We start from the raw sequence: 26,685 nt of genomic DNA on the forward strand, positions 1-26,685 counted from the left end.
TTGGCACCCTTAGACCCGTGGGCACTGCTGTTTTGGGATGGAAGTCAGAGGGCGATTTTCTGAAAAAAGTAAAGGTCAGCTAATAGGGCTGGGAAATGGTATTGAACCATATTGTCGATTTAAAAACTAGAAAAATTAATACCCAAAAGTGCTCTAAACTGGTGACTAACAAATATGAGTATCAGTGAACAACACTAACAACCTCCTTCTGCCACCCAGACATTAAAAACATCTGTGACTTATTTTTATGCACAATTTCCTGCTGATATATATCAGTTCTAGCCATCTCGGTGAATAATCCAGTGTCATTTCTAATAAGTCAGTGGCTTCTGTCAAGAGTGTGACCAATGAGAACTCACCCCGATGAGGAGGTGGCTGCTGGCGTTGCCAGGCAACAGCCAAGCTAGGAGGCGCATGGAGATGCTCTTAGATTTAACCAGCAGCAAGTCAGAGTGACATTATAATTCTGGCAAAGGAGAGCCAAATTATAACCCAGGATGGGGTCCCAGTGATGAGGAGTGTGTTTTCTTTTAAATGCAAGTGGAAAAGGAACATGTTAACCAGAATTTAAACAGTCCATCATTATATCGATTTTAATTAGGAGATTAGGTGTCAGTGGAATACAACTATGTCGCAGGATAATGGTCTCTTGCTGTTAGATAAATACCCAGACATTCTGGAAAACGGGCCACCGGTCAGGCAGGGACAATGTATTTTTGGATTCTGAAGTATTTATCACTGCAGCCACACTCGGTTATAATGGCTTTCATTTTTATTGTTTGGAGGGATTAAGAAATAAAAGCGAATATTAAAAATAGACGGCTGGAGGCTGATGGATCCAAGAGAAAGCTGCTCATGCTAACGTCACTGGAAGTCCGGCTTCTGCTATAGAAGCCCCTGTGCGTGATTGTCTGAGAGTTTAGGGAGAAAATGTGAAGGCCAACCTAAGCTGTGATGATGACTGTAATTCTGCAAAGACTTCTGTGCCGAAATGTCGCAGCTATGTATTTACTCATAAGCTGGCTAGATTAACTGAGAGTTTTAAAAACCATAGTCATTCTGGAGTAACGTGTCTCCTCCCAGGCAAGCAGGGCCGAGGGGGAGAACAAGCACGTCTGCCTCCGCCTGTAAGATTCATACATTATTGACTGGGCCCTTCCGATGGGACACATCTGGATGAAAGTGAAAAAATCAGGCATTAAGCCGGACTTCCAGTGACTATGGGAGGTGCCAGCCTCCTCTGTTGGTCTGACTTTTCTTGAAGTGAGTCCCCAAGCACGGATACACGGTTGGCTACTTTCCTCTGGAGCAGCACACACGCACAGCCTCAGGCTCTCATGTATGAAGTTGCCAGTTCCCTTGTATCCGCTCAGTGGGTCACCACCAGCTTGATTATCTGGGTGAGTGAGAAAATGTCCATCACTTCTATTGGGCTTTGAGGACGGAGAATATACCAGCTGCCATATTTGGTTGGGTCCATAGCCCATCCAATTTGGGGTTTGGTCTCTGCTCAAGAAGCACTTGAGTTGCCCATGAACTCTACCTCCAAAGACATAGTGCTCAATTGCCTCATTTTCTCTCAATAGTTGACTGTGACCTTAACTACCGATGTTTTCCCTAGTGCAAACTTATTTGAGCCTAGAATAAACAAAGGTACACAGATTTCCCTCCGCAGGTCTCTCCCAAGCCTTTAATATGTTAAGGTAGCCCTGGCTGGTGTGGCTCAGTGGGCTGAGCGTCATCCCATAAACCAAGAGGTTGCTGGTTCAATTCCCAGTCAGGGCACATGTCTGGGTTGTGGGCTCAGTCCCCAGTAGGGGGTGTGCAGGAGGCAGCCGATGGATGTTTCCCTCTCTCTAAAATCAATAAAAACATATTTTAAAAAATATGTTAAGGTACTTGGTGAATCTCTAAGAAGATGGTTTGCAATCTTTTATTGAATTGTATGACCATGCGGCCTTTTCAGGCCTTGGTGATTTCAAATCCTTTTCTTTGGTAGTAATTCCTAGCTTGAAGTTCATCGTCCTGTAAGTACAGTGTAAATGCTTTGCTCCTCAGTGTATTGTTTTATTCTTGCTTACGCTGAAGGTTTAGCTGCCACTTTTGTGCTGACATACACAACCTTAGAACAGCCTTAGCAACTTATTCCAATTGATTTAATATTTTTCAACTCAGAAGAGCTTAGAGAAATATACAAATGTATAGATTTCCCGGTGTTCTCCCTCTTGCAGATGAGTTATAAAATTTAAAAATAAAATTAGTGCTAACCTGGGTCTCCAGGGAATCCCATTACTTCTATATTTCCCTCAGAGAAGAATTAAATTAGCCTCAGTTTTGTTTCCCAAAGTAAAATCTATTTACTTCCTGACCCATAATAAAGTTTTACATGATCCCATTAATAGTTTTTGGTACAGAATCTAGCAAAGGCTCTAAAAATCTAAGTAAATCTACCGATTGCCCCTTTTAAAAAAAAAAATCCTTTAGGGGACAGAGTGAAAACTCTGGTGGGTTAATCCAGCAAAATATTCCCTAATAAAAGAATCAGTTGTTTCCCCAGCACTGCTTAGCTGTCCTTTAATATAAATCTCGATAACTCATCTGTCACTGGGCTATGACTTCGATGGTCTCTTCTTCCAGAATTAGTCACAAATCAATCAAATTTTCACTGGTTCTCTGTCTTTTTCTATTATCTCTGGTACAACTTAAGCCAAAAACCAATTTTATTTTAAATAAAAATATGGATTCATGATATAATGCTGATTTTAAAGTAACTTCCAAGCATTGTTGACTGAAGCGGCTTAATACGCACATAAATAAAGCCAGGGCCTTTTGAATATTAATGACAGACACACTGAAGGACTTGGGTTCCCAACATGCTACAGGAAAAAGCCTCAGACTTCCAAGGGAAAACAAAGCTTGATTTCCAGAATGAACTCTGAAGTCTGATAATAAAAGCCCAAGAGCTAGTAACGAATTCAGAAAGGACTGAAGACCATTGATATTTCAAAGTTATTTCTGGGGAAACTGACTCAGGAACCAGAAACCCATCGAAGTGCGGGCTCCTGTTGGTTCTCTGGGCTCCTCCCGTCTCTGCCTCCACCCAGACCCTGCGTGCCCACCCTCCTCTTTGTGTCTTTGTGACCCGCTACATAGGATGTCCCCAAAATGTATATACACCGTAACAGCTGATAGCTCAATTTTGAAAATGAAATGTATTTTAATAACACTGTCTTTATAATTATTCAAAGTGTGTGTATATATATTTTTGGGATAGCCTATATACACGGGCGACTCTCTAAAGAGAAAGCCAACAGTTGGTTGCATCCTTGTATTTAATTTTTCCTTGATAAAATTATTTCCCTTTTATCTGAGTCTTAACATCCTTCCATAGGAAGCTTCCTGCTTCTTTGATTTTTAACTCATTCATTCATTCATTCATCAAATCATTATTGAGTGTCCATGATGTACCTAGTGCTGTGCAGTTAACAATAAAGAAAAAAACAGTCAAATAAATGGATTGATAGCTGGTGATAGTGCTGCAGAGAAAACTAAAGCAGGGAAGGGGCCCCATTTGTTTCCCTTCCCTTCCCCCACCTTCTAGGCAACCCCTGGGGGCAGTCCAGGGAGCTTAAGACCCACACTCAGGTTAGAAGGGAAGCAGTTGGACAGAGGAGTTAAGCGTATTCTGGAGCTGGGTTTTAATCTTGGCTCTGCCCCTTACTAGCTGTGTGACATAGGGCACGTTACTTAATCTCTCTGTGCTTCAGTTTCCCCATCTGTAAAGCGAGGTGATAACAATAGTGTTTACCTCACAGGACTGTGGTGAAGGTTAAGTGTGTCGATAAAGCCGAGCCTGTGAGTGTCGGCTGGTGCTAAAGCTGAGCTCGCCCTCTGCCCTCAGATACCAAAGGCCGGGGTGGAAACACAAATTAAACCTCACGGAAGATGGGCAGGATCACTGGTTTCTGAGTGAGTTTAATTGGATGGGGTTAATTCTGATGTATGGGACCCTTTCCTCTTCTGGGGGACTTCAGAAGATTTATGGGAATTAAACAGGACCATATGGGTGAAGCTGAGACTAGCTTCCATTTATTGAGCTGAAGACAGGCCACTGCAAGCCCAGGCCTTTTGGAACAGCTAGACGTGGTGGACGGCTCTGGAAGGCCACTTGCTCTGGAGTTGCCCATCAACCTGGGACTCAAACTGAGGCAGTCCCTTAGGCACTAAACATCAGAAGGCCTCCAGGGCTCACTCCCAAGTTGTTGCAGAATTTGGAACAGAAACTAAAGCCAGATCAGCAATGGAGGGGCCATCAGCCAGGATCAGATGTGAGAGAACTTGGCCGGGAGAAGGGACAAACAGTAGGAAGGGCAGGTCACTAAAGAGCTGGCAGCAGGTTGGGGATGCTGCTCTTCCCTCTGGCTTGGCCGGGAAGGATAACCAGGGCGTTCGTTAACCAGGGCGTTCGTTAACCAGGGCATGCCTCCACGCCTGGAGTTCTTCCAGGAACACCCCTTACTACTCCCCAGGAATGCAGGGCCATCTCTTTCCTGCTTTAGGTTTGACTAATCTGAAGAACTCGCCTTTGCCTCAGGCTGTTCTCTGATTCCTCGCTATGTAAAGAATGCCTCTCTGTTCAGAAGCATCTGCATCACCTGCGAGGTTGTTAGAAACGCAGTCTCCGGCCCCATCCCAGACCTTCCAAATCAGAATCTGCATTTTAACAAGACCACCAGGTTGTCCATCATACATGAGAGTGGAAGGAGCACTGCCCAGTTTTCTTCTGCGTGCCCCCAAAGTGCCCGGGGCAGAGTCTTGGGACAGAGAGGGTGTGCACAGTGCTTGTCAATTCAATTGATTGTGCCACCTGGGGATATGGAAGCTGGAGAAACAGAAGACACTCCATTGGGTACAGCATACTGTGCTTTTTGCAGAATAGGGAGGTCTGAAGGCCCCAGGGGGCAGGTCCGCTACAATTTGGAGAGGGGAAGCCTGTTCTTTAAGGGAGAGAGTCTGCATTGCCTGTCTTACCTCATTCAGCTTTTCAGGACTGAAAGCAGACGTTAGGACACTTCTGACCTCTTCCCATCTTTTGTCGCGTAAGAACAGGATGCTGTCCGCTACCGGCTTGGATTCCAAACCCAGTGCCTAGTGGAAAGCAAAAAGCAGAGGTTAGGACCCAAGGGAGCCCAAGCCACCTGGGTGGCAATACAGGTGCATGATAAACACTCTCGTTAAAGGCCCACCAATGGGCAGCAAATGAGGTTATTTTTGCAAGGATACAGGAGAAGAACCTGAAGGCTCAGGGCTAATGGTCTAAAGATTCATGGCTAAGGGCCCGGGGCAGCAGATGGATCAGCTCCGATGGCCCAGTTCCGTCTGCCCTGTGACAGTGTGGTCATCACTGCATAAGTGACTCAGTGGCTCTGTGTGCTCTGCAGCCTCCCTACAGAGTGAGGGTTCCCTGAGGACCAAACAGCAGGCTTCTTGGGATGGGTTAGTCTCTCCCGGGTTGGAGTTTCATGTCCGAACTGGGTCGCAGGGGCTTTTGTGTGGCTGGATTGGCCAGGTTGGGCTGGGAGTTGACAGACTCATGTGTCTGGGTCCTTGGTGTGTCGGGGGGTGGAGGGGTGAGGTAGGGGGAGATAAGGTGGGGAGTGTGGAGGGAGGGGAAAAGGAGCCTTTCAGCAGCATATCCTAACAGAACTGCTTCCAAAGAATGGCATTTCTGTATTTTCCCACTCATTCACACATTCATTCATTCATTCATACACTCATTCACACACTCATTCCTTCATTCGTTTTTCTCACTCAGCAAACATTTGTTGACTCTCTAATATATACAAGGAGTTGGCTCTCCAGTGTCACATAACGAAGTCATTGCTTTGGTCCTCAAGGAGCTGATAGTCTAGCGGGGAAGCAGAAGAGAAGCTCATAAACTAACAAACAGCATTACTGTCCATGAGAAAGCGAGCGTTATGAGGGGAAAAAACAGGCAAGGTGAAAAAATGATAGGGCACTAAAGAGTCAGGAAGGCTTCCTGGAGGAGGGGATAGTGAAGCCGAGTCTGGAAACATGCAAAGGATGAGCCCTCCTCATTCCTTCTTTCCAGGCTGTTTTGTTTCTTTCTCAAACCAGCTGCTCCCACCCAGTGGTCAAAACCGGGGGCCCCCCAGCTGACCAGGGTGCCCCCTGGCCCCAAGGCTGCAGGGAGTGAGGTGGCGAGGGGATCAGAGAATCAAGCACTCCTCAGACCCCTGTGTGATGTACGGCTTCACTATTCCTTCTCACCGTTTTAATTATAGCTGAAACATGAAGCCAGCCATCATAATTCAAAAGCCTTGTAAAAACTCCTATTTAGAGGAAAATTATAATTTTCTGAAAAAATCTGAGCACTCAAATAAGCTATAAAACATAACTGCGAAGTATCCAGGGGGATTTCGTTATACATGAGAGCCGAGTTGCTGGGCGGTTCCTGCCGAGGAGTACCTCTCCGTGTTTAGAATGAGATTCTCTAGCTGTGCCTTGTCACCGTACAGAACTGTGGGCCTGTGGAGTTTGGGAACAGAACCCATTCGTTTAGGTTCCAGAGTCAGAGGAGAAAGGCATGTGTTATGTATGTTTATATATTGGCAAGCACCCAGTCCTGTGCCAGGCTGCAGGCAGTAAAGCATTTCACTCCGAGGAAGGCTGGGTGGTGGTTTATGGGGCTCCGAAGAAACAGAATAAATTAGAGATGAGTCCAGATTGATTGGATTTTGTATCCATCCATCAGACCCAGGGTTGGATCCAAGGTGTTTTTTATCTTGCACCTGGAGGGCAGATCTCGCCCTCCATGTGATGTCTGCATAGCCCTCCAACCTTTCCCTCACCAACCTGTCCTGGGGACACTCTCTCCCTAGCCTGCAGCTTTCACTAGGATTCTCCACTTTTTAATGCAAAATTTCAGGGGTATTGGTGAAAGGAATGTTTTCTTTCTAGACATTGCACTGTAAGAGGAAAGAGGCAAATCGGTCATTTCAGAAGAGGGGATGTGAGTGACTGTCATATAAAATAGTTGTCAAGGTTTGGAATGTTTGGCTGGAAAGAGAAGACTTGGATGGTCAAGGGCGGTACTTAGCAAGTGCTCAGAAAATATTTAGCAAACGCTTATTACATGGAAGACGGACGTTAAGCTGTTTTTGTGACCTGAGGGGTAGAATTGAGTTCATTAGAGGAAGCTACAGGGAAAGGTACACATATCTCAAAGCGAACTTTCTAATAGTCAAAAGGCAGAGCTGTTTAAAGATAAAATAGCCTGCCCTGAGCCGTGAGCCCCCATTGCTGGAGACTGTGCCCCCTTCTTGGAAATTCTGCACAGGAGGCTTGAGTGTCAGGGAGTTGGCCTAAAGGATCTTTAAAAACTCTTCCAACCCTGAGACTTCCTCTCCAGAACACCCTTCCAGGTATTTTTTTTTTATTAGTTTGCCTACATACACACACAAATTGTGGCAAAATACATATAATATAAAATTTACGATCTGAACCATTTTTAAGCATGCAGTTCAGTGGCATTAAGTACATTCGCATTGTTGTATAGCCACCCCCACCATCCATCCACAGAGCTCCCTCATCTCGCAAAACTGAAGCTCTGTGTCTGTGGAGCAATAACTACCATCCCTCCCTCAGCCCTGTCTACACATCTTAACTGATTAGATTTACTGCGTGATGCCTTGAAAGAGACAGAGGGCTCTCCTCCAGAGAAATGAGCCACGGGACTGGGAAATCGGCTGGGGGCAGGGTTGTGAGTGTTTGGCCAGAAAGGGAGCGCTGGTCTCAGAAGACATCTGGCCAGGAGCTTCCAGACAGCAGGCCACAGCCCGTGGGGTCAGTGACACCAGCGTAGTGGGGGTCAAGCAACATTTTAAAAAGAAAGGGAAACAGGAAATAAAACAGAGTAGACAGATAGAGGAGTGCTTTATAAAATAAGGCTATTTGGTTGTAAAACTTTTATTCAGGATAGGGGTGTGTGTGTGTGTGAGAGAGTGTTAGTGACAGGCAGAGAGAGAGGGAAGAAGGGAGGGAGGGAGAGCATATTCCGTGACATGATGTGAAATGTGTTTCCTACTCTAGGCCACAGTCAAAGCTTGGAAACCTTTTCTAACCCAAACACCAAACCTGGGAGTCAGCCTCTCCCTCAACTAAAATCCTGTCAGTCACAGTGTTACCAAGTTGTGAACATTTATTGAGCACCTACTATATGCAGGGCGCTATGTTAGCAAAGAATGGGATTGTTGACCTCAAGGAGCTCAGGGGGTGGTTTAGAACCAACATTAGTCGATCTTACAGCTAAGAAAGTCCTTTTCATGTCATTTCTCTAATTGGGGGGTAATTCTCCTGCAGCTGGGAAACGCTGTCCTGGTGAGCGGTGATGGTTCAGTTGTGGCCTTGTGGCCCCCCTACTACGTTTCCTTTGGACGGCTGAACGTGTTTATCTTTTCAATTAAGATCTCATAAAACAGAGCCTGTCTTCTTATTAGTCCAGCTAAGCATAAACTTTACACTTCAAAGAATGACCCAGTCCTGGGGAGCAAGTTATTAAAGAAAACCAACACCTCGGCATTCTACGGGCCAATGAGAGGGAAACCATTAACTGGGTGTTTGTCATAGGCCAAACCAGTGATTCTCAACAGAGCTGGAGAGCCACCTAAGAAGCACCGGCTCTCCCCGGAGTCTGGGGAATGCACGCACCTGCTGCACCTGCGGGGGCATGTTATGAAAAAGGCATGAGGCATGACAGACTATGAAGCCAGAGCCAAAAAAGCTTCCCCGTGTCCCGGGACCTGCAAGTATGTTGACTCTAGGTCTGGGTGACACCTATGAAGCCTTGGCATGGGAGTCATCAGTTCTCAGAGCTGCAGGTGACAGGTACACAGAGCGAGGTGCTTTTAAAGACACCAAGAGATACTGCTAGACTTCGGTGGTCCTGGTGTGAGTATCGCCAACTTGTTTAGGGGTAAGCATGTCAAATACTAGCAAAAATATTAGTATCAGGAAGTACGCCGTGGTCACAGGCCACGTCCACTGTGCCAGCCTTTCTAATTTTCACACAACCTTGCGCAGATGGGGAGGCTCCCTGGCTCCACCTGGCTCTCTCCCCGCCTGGGCATGTGTAGCACCTTGCACGGACCCTCATTATATTATAACCAAGAGGAACTCCAGAGTTCTGTCACCCCAAATTCTATACCTGAGAATATGCTATTTTCAATATATGGCTGCAGCTGTCCATAGCTTCCAACCAGGGCTTATATCTTGGTGCTTTGAATTAGTGAAAGTGCTTTGTTCCCACTGGATGATTTTCACCCATTCGCTCTGCCAGAAGAGGATGGTCATAAGATCACAGGGCCTTCTTCCCTGTCTCTGCTTCAGATCGTGACTGGCCTGAGAGCATGGCCCCTGAATAAGGTTGTGTGGTGTGTGGTGTGTTGTGTGTCCATAGCTCAGCGGGGCTGGCTTGGAGGGCATTCAGGGGCTAAATCCAGCCTGGGCTCCATCTGCCAACTCATGTAATTTGGACAAAGGCATGGTAAGGACTGGTGGCCCTGCCTGAGAGAGGTTCTAGCATTGCCTCCAAGGAGGGGAAACCACACATTTGGATCTGTGTTTCCACTGGCCCCATTCCCGACCTTCCTGACTGGGGTGAGAGGGCTTCCTGCGCACAGCACGATTCACGTGAAACAAGGAGACCTGTCTTTACGTGCAGGGGGCCAGGCGAGTGAGGTCGCACACACGCTTCTGGTTCTGTGCAGTCCGTTAGGGTTTTAGTAAGAACGTCTGCCTCGCTCAGAGCTGTGGACCTATCATGTGGGTGGACCCTTCTCAAGACACGCAAAGCTAAGGAGAGTATTCAAGCTTTGCCAGAGGCAACGAGAGCGCTCCTAAGTCATGGGCAAGACACCATCCTCACAACATACATCTCACTGCTCAGGTGTGAAAAGCTCAGTGTTGTCATCGACTCAGTATTTCATTAAGGGAAAGATCAGAAACTCTAGACGAGCAAGTTCCCAAAAGCTGTCAGTGGAAAGTGCTAGTTGCAGGTGGAGGGGGCGGTTCTGTGGCAAGTCTGCCCAGGCCCCCCTCTCCTCGGGGGATGGCAGCAGGCAGGTCCCTGCGGCTCCAGCACAGGTGGCCCGGTCCACCTGGGGCTCTGCGTGGTTCTCTTGAGCCCACTTTGCTGTGATGGGTGTGGCTGTGGCTGCAGGGGCAGGGCCAGGAGGTTTCCAGTGACTAAGTTGCCTCAGAGCTTTCGTAGCCTTTGCCGGGGTCAAGGGCTCTGTGGTTTCCCAGGAGCTCATCCTGTCATTCTGATGTCTACGTGGTGAAATGATGAAAGCAGCCCCGGGAGAGGCTGCACCCGGGCCGGCCAGGCCCCTGGGCTCTGTGGTTCTGGATAAAAGTACTCACAGGTCCATCATATGGCGGGTGTGTCTCTTGCGAGCCGCGGGTATCACTGGGTCTGTGCCTGGAGCGATGACCTTGTCGCCCATGAGGACTCAGGGCTGGGACCCCCACCACACACAGACCTCCCAGCGCCTTCGGTCTCCGCTCTACTTACAGGCAGCAGGACCAGAATGGACACACTGCAGCTGGACCGCTGTCCGTGTTGTCATTTGGACCAGAACTCAGCCCCCAGCAGCAGGTTTAGTGATGGAGCGAACCCCTCCCCGCCCCCTCCAACCAGACCACCCCAACACGGGCCGCAGGCCGCCCGCCCCACCGCTGCCTAGCTCCGGGCTTGGGGAGAGGCCGGGAGCAGGAGGAGCCTCCACCACTGCCTGCGACCATTTCTGCTGAGTCCTGTGCCCTGGCTCCGGTTTCCACAGATAGTAAAGAAGGAGCTGCCTCCGTGGCTTCCTGGAGAGCCTGATAGCAAAGAGGAGCTCATTTAAAAAGATCTAAATAAAAATAACCAAGTCTCGAGGTGCTGGGACACCAGGTCCTATAAACGACGGCGTGGGGTTTAACCGTGAACTGTGGTTCGTGGTCAGGAAGGGCTGAGGGCGCTGATGAGGCCCAGGGAGTCCTCTGGGAATCTGGGAGAGTTGGAGCAGTTGTTTTGCAGATCGAGTGCCTCAAAAAATGCGATGGGGAAGCGATATAAGAACCGTCACCCTGGGTCTGACGCACCCTGGGTCTGTCCAGCCCAGCATTCTGGAATTTGAGTAAATAATCGTTTCATTCAACAGCTTCCGAACTGAAGCATTTGATCAATAGCAGTGTATGTCGGGGAGTCCCCTGTGGTGTCGCTCCACCCCTGGCCAGCATGCTCTGTCCTTTCCTCATGGGTGGGTAGCGCTCATGTCCCCTCCTGCATCGCGGCCGCTCTCCACCAGGCCGGCAGGGCCCACGTGCGTCAGGCGTGGATGTGTGAGCAGACACAGGCTCTCGCAGGTAGAAAATGAAACCATGAGTTCTTTAAATTCCTTGTCACTCATTGTAGCAAACTAATGTGCTGAGGTGTTTTCTATATCTCGAGGGACCACTTGGTAGAAGCTTAGATGGAGTAAGCGGTCAGTGTTTACTGAGTGAATGTCTAATAAAGCTGGGGCGCTGAACACTTAAGTAAACATGGTTATTGGAGGGGAGGCAGCACTGTGTCTGTCGAGAGGAGAAATCGTGCTTCACTCATCCCCTGAGTTCTTTGAACAAATAAATAAGCAGACGGATAAGAGGGAACCACAGAACCCAATTAATTTGACTTTCAAAACCCTGTGAGAAAAATCCCACTCTGAAGATGGATTTTAAAACATGGAGTCACTAAGGGTTGTTTTATCATCAATATGGAATTGGCTTAAAGACCGTAAACAAAGGTAAAGAGAAGAGAATACAGTCCCCGATGGAAAAGTATAAACATTGGGGTTTCCTGGGGATCTAATCTTTGATAGGTCTTTTCCCATGTTTATGAATGATCTAGAAGAGAAAGCGTGTCTTGAACTTGCAGGTTCAAGTGATGCCTAGTTCTTCTAGGGAGAGTGTCAAGTTGATGGAGATGCAATTCAGTTTGAACAAGAATTTACTGGATACTGAATAGTTGTTTTGTGTTTGGGCCACGGGGTACAAAAAGGTAGTACAAGCCTTAAACAGCTAGCGATCAGGTCTGGGTGAAAGCCAGACTTTCATGCACTGTAAGTAGTAGAAGGCACTTAGGATCAATTGTGAAAGTGAGTGATGCTGATGATAAGTGTTATAAGGGTTCAGAGAAGGGGAAAAGTAAATGTGGGCTGAGGTAGGAAAGGCTTCACGGAGGAGGTGGGATTGGAGGAGAGCCTGGAAGAACAGCTAGGGTTTGGACGGGTGCCGAAGAGGTGGAGGTCTTCCTATTAATAGCAGCTAGTGCACGTTGAGTGCTTGTCTCCCCTGCATGTAAGGCAGGGTTTATATGTGATCTTTAGCCTTTAACAGCCCGGTAAAGTAGATCAGATCCCCATTTTCCAAAGGAGGGAGGAGAGGCTTGAAGGAATTAAATAATTTGCTCAAGTTCACATCGTTAGTAAGTGCAAGACCCACTGTTATTCTGCCTCTAATTCTAGTGGGCGTGTCAGCATGAGCAAAGGCCCTGGGGCAGGGCTTCCCAGAGGAGGTTACAGAGAGAATGGCCCAGCTGGAGGGTCAGTTTGTATCGGGGAGCAGTGAGAGGCAAGATTGGAGGATATGAAGTGCATCTAACATACTGAGGCCCTTAAATCTCATTAAGGGAACTTGAACTTTCTCCTGAGGACACTGTGTTGAGAGCAAGAAGGAAATTAGAACCATATTCTGAGTTTGGGGCCTAGAGACCTTAGCCTGGGGTTGGAAAAAATTAGGGAGGACAGACAAATGGATTAGAGGAGACGTAGACTGAAGCTGGGCAACTTTATTGGTGCCCTCTGCTTGCACGTGTGTGTTGAGTGAATGTCTGCTCCTAATATATCAATTAGAGGGCAGCCCTCTTCCAAGTCAGCTGTCAGGGTCTTGTTCCCTGGTGACATCTGGGTGTCATGTGAAGCAATAGGGAGACACATGGCTGCCACATCCCATCTCACTGCTCAGGGACTAAGGGCACTCAAGAACCGCAGCAGTCTCTGGGAGTGCCTTCGCTGCCTGCTGGGACACTGCTTGGTGGCCTGGGCCCTTTGACTCACTGGCTTCCCCCATTTCTATAATCAGCACTCTTTGAGCAATAATCAATATCTGTGTTTAACCATTAGACTCAGTCTCTAAGAGCCCGACGCCACAGAAGACCGTCAGGGGACTGAGAACAGGGCAATAATAATAACATAACGTTTGGGGAAGAGAATCGAGAGGCAGCCTAGCAAACTTCTGCAGTTCCTTCTGCCATCCCTCCAGGTTACCTTCTTTAGTGGTCATGTGGTGTCTGGAATTGGGCATGACGCTCGGGGGCTGGAAGATGAGCATGTTTTGGGCGAGCAGCCAACTGCTCAATGAAACCTTGACAGTCCAGAAATGTCACCTGAGGCAGCTGTTATAGTAGCCGCAGTAAAAAGAGCCCTGGACTTGAGTTGGGGGATAGCATGTGACTCCCTACTCTTCCTATTAGTCATGTGACCAGGGTTGTCACCGCATCAGGTCTTAGTTTCCTTGTCTGTAAAATAGCGATGATAATTGTACCAATCTCGTAAGTCTTCATGAAATTTAATGAGAACAAAACGCTTTGGGGGGCTCAACCAGTACAGAACACAGGGGGGCTATGCCAGTGTCTTTAAGACTCGACCCTTGAGATCTCCTGTCTATTTTATTTATTTATGTATTAAATCCTCACTTGAGCACATTTTTTCCATTGCTTTTCAGAGGGAGTGGAAGGGAGAGAGAGAGAGGGAGAGAGAAATATCAGTGTGAGAGAGAGACATCGATTGGTTGCCTCCTGAACACAGGGGATCAAGTCTGCAACTGAGGTATGTTCCCTTGGCCTGAATCGAACCAGGGCCTTTCACTTCATGGGCCAACACTCTAACCACTTATCCAAACCGGCTAGGGCAAGGGCTCCCATCTAATAAGCCTTCTCCTGTCCCCACCCTGGATGGCAGTGTTTTCTACAGCAGTAGCACTCACCCTACCATATTGTATTGGTCCCTCTGCCTGTCTGCCTCTGTCACGAGGCCTTGAGCTCCTTGAGGACAAGGCTGAGTCTTCTCTCTCTTTATACTCAGCACCGAGACAGTGCCTGGCTTGTGGCAAGTGCAAAAGTTTGCCAAATAACCAACAAAAGAGTGGCTGCATTACCTACTATCTCCGTAAACTCAATATGAGAGTTGAGTTTGCTTTGACAAAAAAAAAGTTGGCACATAGTGATTCTCTGAATTCTTGCAAGCAAGTGTTTATTAATTCACTTGAGGCTCTTTAAGAATCAGCAGAAATGCTCTTGGTCTTCTCTGCTAGAATTCCTATCTCTCCTCTTCTGGAAAATAGGGACAACGCTGACCTCTGCCATTTTCTGTCACCTCTTTCATTCTTTGGGATTTCTCGTCAAAGATAAAAAGTAGAAAATATACTTTCTAAAAAGATGGAGTTTGTACATCCTTTAGCGGGTCGGAGACTTGAACTGACATAAAGGGGTCCTGTTACAGGCTCCTCCTGCTACCTGGGGACAAATTTCCCTTGTAATGTTGCTTGTCTTTCCTTCCAGCCTTAAGACTTTTATGCTCTCTGTGAAAGATGTCAGCATGAGAGGCTCAAAACTTTGCCTTTTCTCTGATATTTATTAACCTTGCTGGCTCTTCCTCAGTCACTTGACCTGCGCCCTCTGGATTCCTCTAGTTTTGAACACAGCTTTTAAAAACACCTCCTGGTTTCAGGATTTTTTATTAAGTGCAACTTCTCTTGAGCTTTAGCTGTCTTGAAGCGTTTCTTAAATGTAAACGCCATTCTTTTGTACGAGTCTCGTATATCTCTTTTGAAAACCTGAATTCACTGGGGAGCTCAGCTTTGAGTTGAGCTGATCTATACCTGGTAAGAGGCCCAATCGTGTCCCTATTAGATGTGATGTGCAGTTCTGGCATCTGAGAATAATTCCCCACCATCCATATGCAGAAAGAAAGCCACATACCATTCTGTTGGTAAAATTACTGAAGTTCTCAACCAACACCTGCTTGATCATGTCCGGCTCCGAGGTGACGATAAACATCCGACGGCCAAGATAGTACCTGGGAGGAATCAAAGCACTGCTTTAAAATGTGTTATATTTGTCTCTCCATTCGTCCTTTCCTAAGAGAATTCACGGTGGCTTAGAATGAAGGATAACAGGTAAGTAGGAAGCAAGGATGTGGAGAAGAGTAGGAAATGCATGTGCTGTCATGAGGAGCAGTGTCGCTGAGGTCACCCAGCGTCAACATTCCCCAGGCCAGTGCCAGCCCCTGGAGGGCCTGGGGTCGATAAGGCAGAGTCCCTGCCCCAGGCAGCTCAGAGCCTGCTAGAAATGACAGATCTGTACATTTAAGCACCATACCAAGGAATTCACAAGATCCAGCAGGAAGACCAAGAAGGCAAAGGGCAGAAGTCGGTGTTGTCCATATTGTCCAAAAACGGGGAGACAGTCATTCTAGGGGGGAAGGGACGAATAACTTTTATATATTGATTCTTGGAAAAAGTCTGAAGTGAATTAATAAACATTTGGGAAACTTCAGGAAAGATCAGGCCTGCCGGGGAAGGGCTGAACATCTGGCCGCCACACCTGTATGTGAAGGAACTCAACAGATACTTGGATGTTAATGAAGAAATTCGGGAAAGGACCAGCCAGTCAGCGGGTGCCAGTGAACTCTAACTGGAGGCAGCGCTTAAGTACATGCCTGGTTGTATTTATTAAGGTACCGGGGAGACAAAAGCAACCAAGACCCAGTCACAGCCTTCAAGGGTCTCACAGTCTGGTGGGAATGACAATTAGGCGACCACAATACGGTGTGATGTCTGGCTAACCCGGGTAACAGTAAAGGCATGCCCAACTCAGTGTTTGGAGAAGAGAGGCCACAGGCTTCCCAGAGGTGGTGTTTCTCAAACTGAGTTTTGAAAGTTGAGGAGGAGTTGGTCCAGGAAGGTGGGTGGCAAAGGCCTGGGAAGGTGTGCCAGGCGGAGGAATCAGCGTGGGCAGCTGTCCGGGGACAAGCTGCCTGGGGGACTGAGTGCTCAGCTTCCAACTGTGGAAAGCAAACCATGGTCATAACAAGCGGACCCCTGCATAACGCCGTGTTTTTAGTCTTTGAAATTATACTTTCGGGATAACATTTGGTCGCCGGCATATCCAGCTCAGAGCACTGGGGAGTAGATTTTAAAGGATAGTCATACGATGTGGAAGCAGCAAAGTTTAGTCTGAATTTTTAGTTACTCTGAATTTCTCATAAGCTAAACAAGGTTTTAAATTTTTAACTCTTCCCTTTCTGATCACTGGCTAAGGGAGAAATGAAAAAAATATTTGTCTGGCACATATTAGGCATTCAAAATATTCACGTGAGTGATCATATTTTCCAAAACTGTTGGGGAAATCTTGGCATGCAGGAGTTCAACAGATGTGGTAGAGGGAAAGAAAGAATACTGACTAGCTTTTTTTGGTTTTAACTAAGGAGATAAAAAATAACCCAATAAGGCCCCAAGCCAGTCCTTTTATAAAACTGGAGAGTGTTGTGGAATCTTTTGAAAAATCTAGTGAAAGCTGTGGACATTCTTCTAAGAAAAGTGGACACTGGCAGCATTTTGAATACAATTTGAGGGGTTCTTGGACCTCTGAAGCCCACTCAAGAGCAAAGCTTCTCAAACACAACATGTGCTCAAAAGTCACCTAGGTTCGAGGATATAATGTCTGAAGTTTCTCCAGCCCAACAAAAGACATAAACATACAAATTCAAGAGGCTGAGTGAACCCCTATAGGAGGAACCCAAGGAAATCCCTGCCAACACACACCACAATTAAACTCTGAAAACCAAAACCAGAGAAAATCTTGAAAGTAGCCAGGGAGAAATGATGTATTATCTACAGCAACACCAACCCAAAGGCCAGCAGAAACCATGGAGACCAAAAGAAGTGAAATGTGCATGGCCCATTTGTCAACTGCTGAAAGACAGGAGGTGTCAATCACAAGTCCTGCATCTGGTAAAAACATACAGCAGGAAAGAAGAGGAAATAACATTGTCAGATGAAGGGAAACAAAGAGAATGTGTCACCAGCAGATCCACCCTTAAAGAATACCAGCAAATTACATCCTGCAATGTATAAAAAGAATTATACACCATGCCTGAGTGGTCTTTATTCTAAAAACACATGGCTGGTTCAATATTTTTTTTAAAAAATCAATATAATCACTATATAAACTGCATAAAAAAGAAAAGTTATGTAATCATTCAGTTGATGTTGGAAAACCATTTGACAAAATCCAACACTCATTCGTGATTCAAAATTCTCAGGAACAGAAGGGAACTTCCTCAACCTTATAAAAAATATCCTCAAGAAACCTACAAAACCCACCTAACATCACATTTGATGGTGAACGACTGCTTCCTCCCGAGACTGGGAACAAGGCAAGGCTATTTAACATAATACTGGAACTTCTAGCAAGTGCAGTAAGGCAAGAAAAAAAGAAATAAAAAGCATATAGATTGGAAAGAAATGAATGAAACTGTCCCTATTCTCAGATGACATGATTTTCCACATAAAAAAACCCTAAGAAGTAAAAAACCCCAACAACTCCTGATTTAATAAGTGAGTTCAGCAATGTTGCAGGATTCAAGATCAACCACACACAAACGCAAAATCAATATAGTATTTCTGTATACTAACAATAAACATGTGGAAACCAAAATTGAAACACAGTGCCATTTACAATGCATATTAAAAAAATCAAAGAAGACCTAAATAAGTGGGGAGATATATTATGCTCATGGATTGGAAGACTCCACGCTGTAAAGATGTCAATTCTCTCAAAATTGATTCATAGGTTTAATGCAATTCCAATCAAAATCACAGTAAGAATCTTTGTAGGCATAGACAAACTTATTTTAAAATGTATGTGCAAAGGCAAAGGAGTTAAAATAACTAAATCAATTTTGAAAAAGAAGAATGAAGGAGGTATCAATCTACCAGATTCCAAGACTTAGCTACAGTGGTCAAGACTGGGTGGTGGTGGCAGAGATATAGACCCACAGATGAATGGAACAGAGTAGAGAACCCAGAAATGGACCCACGCAGATATCTTCAGTTGATTTTTGACAAAGATACAAAAGCAAAGCAATGGAGGAAGGAAAACCTTTTCAACAAGTGGCGCTGGGGCCATTGGACATACATTGGTCAAAAAATGACCTCACACCCTATACAAAAGTTGCCTCAAAATGGATCATAGGCTTACATGTAAAACATTAAACTTTTAGGAAAAAATAGGATACAATCTTTGGGATCTAGGAATAGGCAAATAGGTCTTAGACTCGACACCAAAAGTACAACCTTTATTTGTAATAGACAAAAACTGAAAACAAATGCAATGTTCTTGGGCGGTGGATGGCTAAACAGTGATATATGCATACAATGGGATACTACACTGCAATAAAAAGACCCAAACTACTGATACGCGCAGTGACTGGGTGGCTCTCAAGGGAGTTATGTGAGTGAAAAAAGCCATTCTAGAAAGGCTTCTTTTTTTTTTTTTAATTTTCAAAACTTATTTTTAAAAATCTTTTATAATCTCTGCCCCTTCTTTTGAGAAAAGGTTTCATATTATATGATTCCATTTGTATAACATTTTTGAAATAACAACATGATGGAGATGGAGAAGAGATTAGTGGTTGCCAGAGGTTCGGGAAGGGTGGTGATGGGTTGGTGAAGCTATGAAGGGCGGCACTGGAGAGCCTTGTGGTGACAGGACAGTTCTGTATCTGGGCTGTGGAGGTGGTTACACAAACCTACACATGTGATATAATTGCATAAAATGCTACACACTCACACACACATACACACCAGTGCACGTAAACCTAATAAAACCTCAATAAACCTTGTGGATTGTACCAATGTCACATTCCTGGTTCTGATAATGTTCTCTAGTTACACAAGAGGTTACGATTGGGGGAAACTGGATAAATGGTACTTAGGACCTCTCTGTATATTTTGTTTTGCAACTTTCTGGGAATCAAAATAATTGTCTCAAAATAAATTTCTTTTACAAACGCTACTTTGGAGCTTAATAGACCATAGAGTCATAGCTCTGCTCTTCACCTAGTCAGATCTAATAGGCCTGGGCAGGGCCCAGGAATCTGCATTTTAACAGGCTCTCTAGGTTCTGAGGCCAGAAGACTACTCCCATGCTGAGGAACACGGCCCAAGGACAGTGGCTAGTCAAAACCATGTGTCCATCTTTCAGAAAATAGCGCTGCCTGGCCCCACCCAGGTCCAGCTGACCACAATCTCTGGGATGAGACCTGGTCTCTTGGTCTAATTTTAACAAGCTCCCCAGGGGATCCTGATGTGATAATAATAACCAGGTTGGGGACCCCAAGACCCAAATTAAAAACTCTGCTCTATATCTAACTAAAGTCCACCTCATTCTTATTTCCCTGAATTCTTAGTTCTACAAGGAAAACATTTACACTGGGGTGCAAACATATTTTGGTAATACTATATTTGTATTGATTTAGTTATTACCAAAATAATTTTACACATAATCTGGATTTTCAAAAAACCAAAATAATACTCCTGCATTCAAAGGCAGGTTGTCCTCCCCAGTGGGCACCTTGGGAGTCTTTATATGTTTTCCTAGTAATATTGCTAATGCTGAAAACCATTTTGTCACAATTCCTTTAGAATTGCTTCAGAGCTGGTTTATGCACCTCATGAGAAAACTGGCCCCATTTTACATGTAAATTGTGTAATCTTGTGAATTGATATTTATACAAACGCTCATCTGTAGTTTGAGGAGCTCCTGGAAAGATCTTGAAAGGAAAACCATGTAAATGAAGCTCATTTCCCGGGCCTGCCTTTGCAGTTCCTGGGATGGCTCCACTCTTCCATTTGCCCAGCCCTCCTGCAGGTAGCTCTCCCCCTTCCATGCAGCCCTGGAGCCACTCCCAGTGGTAGCACCCTGTCCCTCTGGTCATGGGATGGACTCACCATCCAGGCATGGCCAATTGTAATATCTCATCTCCTTGGCAACAGTGACTGATCCACGGGGTGGACACATGACCCAATCAGGACCAGACAGAACCCCTCATTGGGGTGAACACCCGGAGGCTGGGGCGAACGCTCTGTCTTCCTCCTGGAGCTGCTGAACTGGGGATATATGATCTAGGGCTCTTGGTGGCCATCTTTCTGGCCCATGCCAAGAGCTCCCTGCATAAGCTGCTAACAGAGACCGGCGGAGATTCCAGGTGAACAGAGAGTGTGGAGGAAGCGCATGCAAAGTTTGGCTGCAGGCTTTTTGCCTCCTGCAGCCTTCCTTGGATCCTCCAACCTTACATTACTTTGCACTTAAGTTCATTTTAGTTGGGTTCCATCGTTGTGATCCCGAAGTCCTAATGGATATGGTGCCCCCGCTTTCCTTCTCAACCCTGTGAATACTGATGTTCTGTTTCTCAAAACCAACTTCCCCAGGGGGTTCTGACCTCAGCTGTGTACACGGATATGAACACATGGTGATGCTTAATGCTTCCTAAGATGGGGGGGCGGGGGTGCATTGCAAAGCAACGTGCCCTGGAGCCTGGGAGGCTGGGTCCAGGGCCATCCGGCTCTGCCACTCACTCAGAAAACTGTCACAGGTAAACTCCCTAAACACCCTTCGCTTCAGCTTCCATCTCCCTGAAATCTGGGAGTAAAACTCTGCAGTTTGCTGTATAGCTTTCAATCCTACAGTTCCTATGAATTAAAAAGGAAATGAAATTGTGGTCTTTGAACGTTAATTCTACCCTCTGTAGGGTGTGAAGGAACCTCCTGCATCCGTGAAATTGGTCAGTGGAGAGAGGTTGAGTATGCGTCTCAGAGCCTTCGAGGCACCACCACTCTGCGCCTTTACTGAGTGCTCACTACCTGCCAGGCCTTGTTCTAAGTACATTGCTTGTATTATCTCATTTAATCCTCACGGAAAAAAATGGATGCAGTAGTTATTATACCCACTTTTCAGACTAGGAAACTGAGACTTAGAGAGTTTAAGTTGCTCAAGATAGGGCCCTGATCCCAGCCTGTCAGCTGCCCAGGCCTGGGTCCCTTGCCATTGACCGTGCCCCCCTCTGCTCCCTCAGATCTCTTCTCCCAGGCCTGCCCTGCGGAGCAGCCCCAGCGCTCAGTACACACGTGGGAGGAAAGAGCCAGGCCCCAGCTGCCTACACCATGTCTCAAAGGTGGGACTTCAAAGCCGCCTGCACCACCCCACCAGCCCGATGATCGAGGTAAGTCCCTGCCTCTTCTAATCACATGTGTGTACAGTCCCCTTTCGGGGCAAAAAAGTCTCAGCCAATTATTCATTTCTATTTATGTACGCAGTAAGAATTTGCTTCTACAACCCCCAAAGCACCCGGTTGAAGAGAAAATTGAGGCGAATCAGAGAAGTATTATGCAGACAAAAGTAACCCTTGTTTGACTTATTTAATTAGTAGTTTTCTTGTTTCCAAAAAAACCTGACCAGTCAGCTCTACCAAATAGTTCACGACTGCCTGCGGGGAACTGAGGCGGGTAGACGGTTGGTGTTGGCTGGGGGCTGCCTGGCCCTGGTCCAGGAGCCTGCCCCCCAACCAGGGGTGACTGAGCTGTGAGGGCTGTTCGTCGGGTGGCACCTACACTCCCCCACATGAAAGGGTGTCGGGTGACACAGCTGGATGGAAAGCACGTTGCGAACTGGTCCATATGGTTCTGTACACAAATGGCGGCCTCCTGGCTATTATTAGTTCCTTCAACAAGCATCGATGGAGCACGTTGTCCCTGTCGGACACTGTGCCGGGCCCTGGAATACTGTTACTGGAAAACATTTGGACGGAGCTTTATTAGGCAGCTAACGGCACATGTCTGGAGCAGGAAGCTATGGGGCGACTGATGCTTTTAACATTGTGTGTCTCTTTCATGGTCTGGTGGCTTATAATGAGTGTGTGTGACTTTCATAATAAGAAAAAGGGGGATTTGTCACTGGATTGTCCCCATTGCATCTGTTAAGCGTCAGGGTGGAGGCGGGCAACGGTGCGGCTGTGGGGACTTGGGTTCAAGGCCCCGCCCTGTGATTCAGCAGCTGTGTCACCTTGATCCACTGCAGCCTTCCTGAGCCAGTTTCTTTGATAAGAGGCTGTTACGTGGGTCAGATCAGCGCAAGGGTGCTTGACCCACAGTCAGGTCTTAGCGTGATAACTTCCCCATCAAAAGCGAGGCCCTGCACACTCCAGTGGGTGGGCACACCTGCTAGTGCCACTTTATAGGGGATGAGGGAGCTGGGCGAGGAGCCCCCCAGGAGACCAGGTGACACGCCAACACCCTTTCCACGTCTGCAGAAGGACTCAGCTCATCTGGAGACTTGGCTGCCAGGTAGAGACTGAAGGATTGATGAGGGCCTCCAGCAACTCTGATAACGCTAAGCACCAAGCATCTAATACATCCTCGCCTGGGTGACAGTTTTATCTCCCAGCAACTGAGGACACTAAAAGGGTAACCCTTGTCCGGCCTTCAGTCTAACCTCCGCCTGGACGGTAGATGTGGAAGTGGCAGGAAGCTCAGTGGGGAAACATGACTCCGAGTGTCTGAGACTCTCAGCTTCCCAGAAGTTTAGGGAAAAGCTAAGTGGAAGTCCAGCGCTGGGAGCATGTGGGCACTTGGCTTTCAAAGGGCGCCCCCTGGGCTGGGCAGCCACGCTGTGCTGTGGACCAGCATGGCCCAGGAGTCCCGGGGATCTGGCCCTGCTTGGCTCATTGGGCCATCTTGCCGTCCAATCTGTCATTAGAGCAGGAGTGGCTTGAGTTAACTGAGCAATGGAACAGGCTCAAGCTGTTAGGGACACTTTTCTGGAGGGGCCAGTGACAGAGTCACAGGTCCTTGGAGTCTGGGAGCTGCTTTCTCCTGACTTCCATCTGTCACTCCAAGCAAGGTGTGTATTACCTGCTCGGGGGAGCCTCAGGACACTCCCGCCTGGGGGCTGACCCTGAACTCACAGACCCTCCAGAGGCTGATGGACGGAATCAGCCCTTCATCAGCTCTTTTCCTCTCGGGGGTGCCTGGGGTCCATTTGGCATTGTTCTTCTGCCCTTGCCACACTGGTAGATCTCTGGTCCCTCACTCCTTGGCCGGACTTTGGACCTACCACTCAGAGATTTATGTCTCCACCATTCTGGCTCGTGTTCCCGATCTGCTGCTTGTCTACACATGGGCCCCAACTCGGTTTGTCCACCTAGGACTTTGTAAAATGCAAATCCCATTGTACGGCTCCTTTATTGAAAACGCTTCAATGGTTTGTCATCATCAAGCCCTTGGGAGGGCTTCAGCACGGCACATGACATCCTTCACAAGCTGGCCCCTGCCTTGCTCTCCCCCTCTTCCCTCCCTGTTCCCATCCATCACCCTGGAGCCAGTACTGATGATCAACCTGATTTCCTGGAACCTTCCACCACCTCTCACTTCCATGCCTTTGCACATGCTGTTCCCCCTGGCTTCCTGGAACAGCATTCTTTCTTCTGCTCTTGCCTGGTTAACTCCTAGTGGTTCTCCAGTCATTGTATTGGTTGGTTTTCTTGGCTGCCTTTCCACTTGACTGTGAGTGCTTTAAACACGGGGCCCTTGTCTCATTTATCTTGATGTTTGGCATTGACCGCAGTGTTGGGTGTGTAGTAGAAGTTCCACAATTTTAATGAGCATGCTGTATTCCAGTCTCAGTCCTAATGCTGCAGGGTTTAGGCCACCTCTCTCACTAGACCATGGCAGTAGCTCCCAGTGGGGCTCTCTGTCTCCAAAGCAATTCCCCCCTCTAGGCCAAATCTAACTTTGTAAAACAGAAGCCGACCATGCTGTCCCACTCCAGGTAAACCTCTCCATCAAAGCAACAAGCGCAAGGGCCCCTGTAACGAGGGGTCCTGCCAGAGCTCGCAACCTCTCTCTCTGCCTCACTCCTCTTCCACCAAGCTTCCCAAACTTTCTCAATTCACAGCACCCTCAATGACTCAGTAATTTTTCAGAGCCTCCCAAGGCCAAAAGAGGTCCCCAACACTCTTATTTTTTAAGCAGTTAAGTCCAAACAACTTGATAAGTATTCATGTTCTAATAACTTAGCGGACATTTGAAAAAAAGAACACACATAACTTGAAAGCAGTTCTCACAGTGACCAACAGATGTTGCTGTGTCCCCCATGAATATTTAAAGTACCCCAGGAAGCCCTGTGAATTCACTGTGGCACCCTGGGGTGCCTTGGCACATAGTTTGGGAACCACCACCACACTGGAGCTTAAAAAAAAAAAAAAGGGGATTTGTGGTTCTCCCAAATGGCAGTATTTTTCCAACTTTGCACATGATTTTTGCCCCCTGGTCTTCATCTTGTTAGTTTAGAAAAGGCCAACAGGTCACCTGTCCCCTCTTCTGTGGAGCATTCTTGGATCCTTAACTCCTCAGTTTCCATAGCTCCTTTTCCATTCCTCTATGGATTTGCATCTCACTCTGTTTTCTCTATTGACTGGCTCCTTACTACTCTGTGAATTCTTCGAGGACAAAGCCCTGTCTTATTTTCCCTTGAGTTTGTTCCCCAAGAAGCTAGGGAGCACCCCGTATGTACAAGCGAATGGGAGGATTGTCCTGAGTCTGCCTTTTGGTCCCAGGAAGTCATTCTTATCCCCCTGACTTCCCAGTTCCTTTGGATTTGAGGCCAGACTCGAAACCTCAGAACCTTGTTTCTCTTCACTCACCTTTGTGCTGCTTCCAAGTCACTCAACCCCTGTCATTCTGAAGCTGGCGGCCCCCTCTCTCTGCTCTTTCACACTGTGGAAGAGGCGTCTACCCGCAGGTCTGCTGTGCTCCGGGCCTACCTATGTGGCTGGTGCAGGGGAGTCTCAGGCCTGGCTGTGCATAGTCACCTGAGCGTGCAGAGCTCTGAGATCACCTCTCCACTGCAACCCAATGACTCTGCCAAAGATTTTGTTTGAATCAAGGTTTCTATGATGAGTTGATGCTGAGCTGTGCTGCTCAGATGCCCCTCAGGGAAGGATTTGTTGTCTAGTTGCAGAGAATGGGGTCAGCAGAGAGCTTCCAGCTGTCAGCTCCTCCAGGGTCTGCCCAGCTCAGAGAGCCCCCTTACCCAAGGTCACCACCTTCTAGGAGAGCCCTCGTCCAGTGACAGAGCTAGGCAGGTGTTGATCCCTATTAAACAGTTTGTATCCCAAATTCCCTCTCAGTGTCAGCTTCCAGAAACCAACCTGCAATATGTAGCTTTAACCAGCTCAGAGCCACTAGCAGAAAGGATAACATTCTCAGCTGGGCAACCAAGGCTTTCCATCACGTGATGGCAGGCGGCCGATCCAACTCCAGCTGTCACCTTCCCTTCCTGCGATCATTCCCACTGCAAGCTCTTTCTCTAACTGTTTTTACGGGTAGAACGTTCTCCCCTTTCCCTCTCATCTCTCTGTTATTCATCCTTCAAGACCTTACTCCAGGACTGCCTCCCCCTAGAAGTCTTCTCTGCCTTCACTGGGCCATGATCCTAATTGGTGGCTTCAGGTTGCTGGTTCAATCATGTGGCTTTCAGACAGTTAGTACTTGGCAGTCTTGAACATCTTGGCCCATGTTGGTGTGTTTCTTCTAAATTAGATGCCAAATTTCTTTAGGAAAAGAGACATGGATGATTATTTTGGAAGGGAAGGGTGGTCTCTCCCAATGCCGTCAGCTCAGTGCTACACACAGAGTGAAGCTGAGATATCCGTTGAGTGGACGCTGTCTGGAGTGGGGCCAGCAGCAAATTCTTCCATACTTGGGGGAAATTGTCCTCTTTCTTTTGTGCCATTAAAGACATGGACACAGACCCTGAGATGAGTGTGGGAAAAGTCACAAAGATGGGGGAAGGGGATACCCCTCCTGAAATGAACCAAGAACTGATGATAGAAAGAGCACTGCACTGGAGTTAGAACTTAGTGACTTGGGGCCAGTCCCTGAGTCTTGGGGTCACAGTCTTATACCTGGTAGATTTCCCAGGTGTCAGATAGAAAAGCAGGGAATATGCTTGGCCGGTCTCGACGTGGGTTTCTAAGTGGTGAGAGTAGGGGGTTAGTGAGGATTTGGGTCCAATTTCATACAAACCAACCTGGAAGAGCGTCTTTGTCTGTAAAACACCGTGGCCCCCCTAGTCCTGGTCAGTCATGACAATGTCAAGCTACAGTAAAGCTCTTTCCAGAACAGAGCTCTGGCTAAAGGAGGGAATTGGGTGGCCAGGGGGAAAATTATCTGAAATATACCTACAAAGAAAAACCTCTCTACTCTATTGGATATAAGCGCCCATTTAATTTATTCAGTTAATAAAACGTATTCCCTAGAGGGGGACAGGCAGAGGTAAGCTACAAACCACTCTGCCCGTGTGAACACGGGTGTCTATGGATGTCTCATAACAGTAAACAGAGAGTAATCAACAGGTCTGTTGAAGTACACAGAAATCCTGGGGACACCGAGGGTTCCAGTTCCAGCCACTGTCCTTGGCGCAAGTTTAATTCAATAGGGAACAGACAAAGAAAAAAGAAAGAA

General features: G+C 47.0%; 1 protein-coding gene across 1 annotated transcript in view; it reads right to left on the reverse strand.

Annotated features, from left to right (window-relative positions):
- TBXAS1 (thromboxane A synthase 1) overlaps window positions 1-26,685 on the reverse strand; it is a 125,476-nt gene that overhangs the window by 53,023 nt on the left and 45,768 nt on the right. Inside the window, exons 4-5 of the mRNA XM_016205077.2 lie at window positions 15,083-15,179; window positions 5,032-5,148 (exon numbers count right to left, since the gene is read on the reverse strand). Of these exons, the coding sequence (XP_016060563.2) occupies window positions 5,032-5,148; window positions 15,083-15,179 (214 nt within the window). The remainder of the gene's footprint in view (window positions 1-5,031; window positions 5,149-15,082; window positions 15,180-26,685) is intronic.

This window comes from Miniopterus natalensis, chromosome 10, assembly GCF_054644295.1.
Source record: "Miniopterus natalensis isolate mMinNat1 chromosome 10, mMinNat1.hap1, whole genome shotgun sequence".
Classification (NCBI taxonomy): domain Eukaryota; kingdom Metazoa; phylum Chordata; class Mammalia; order Chiroptera; family Miniopteridae; genus Miniopterus; species Miniopterus natalensis.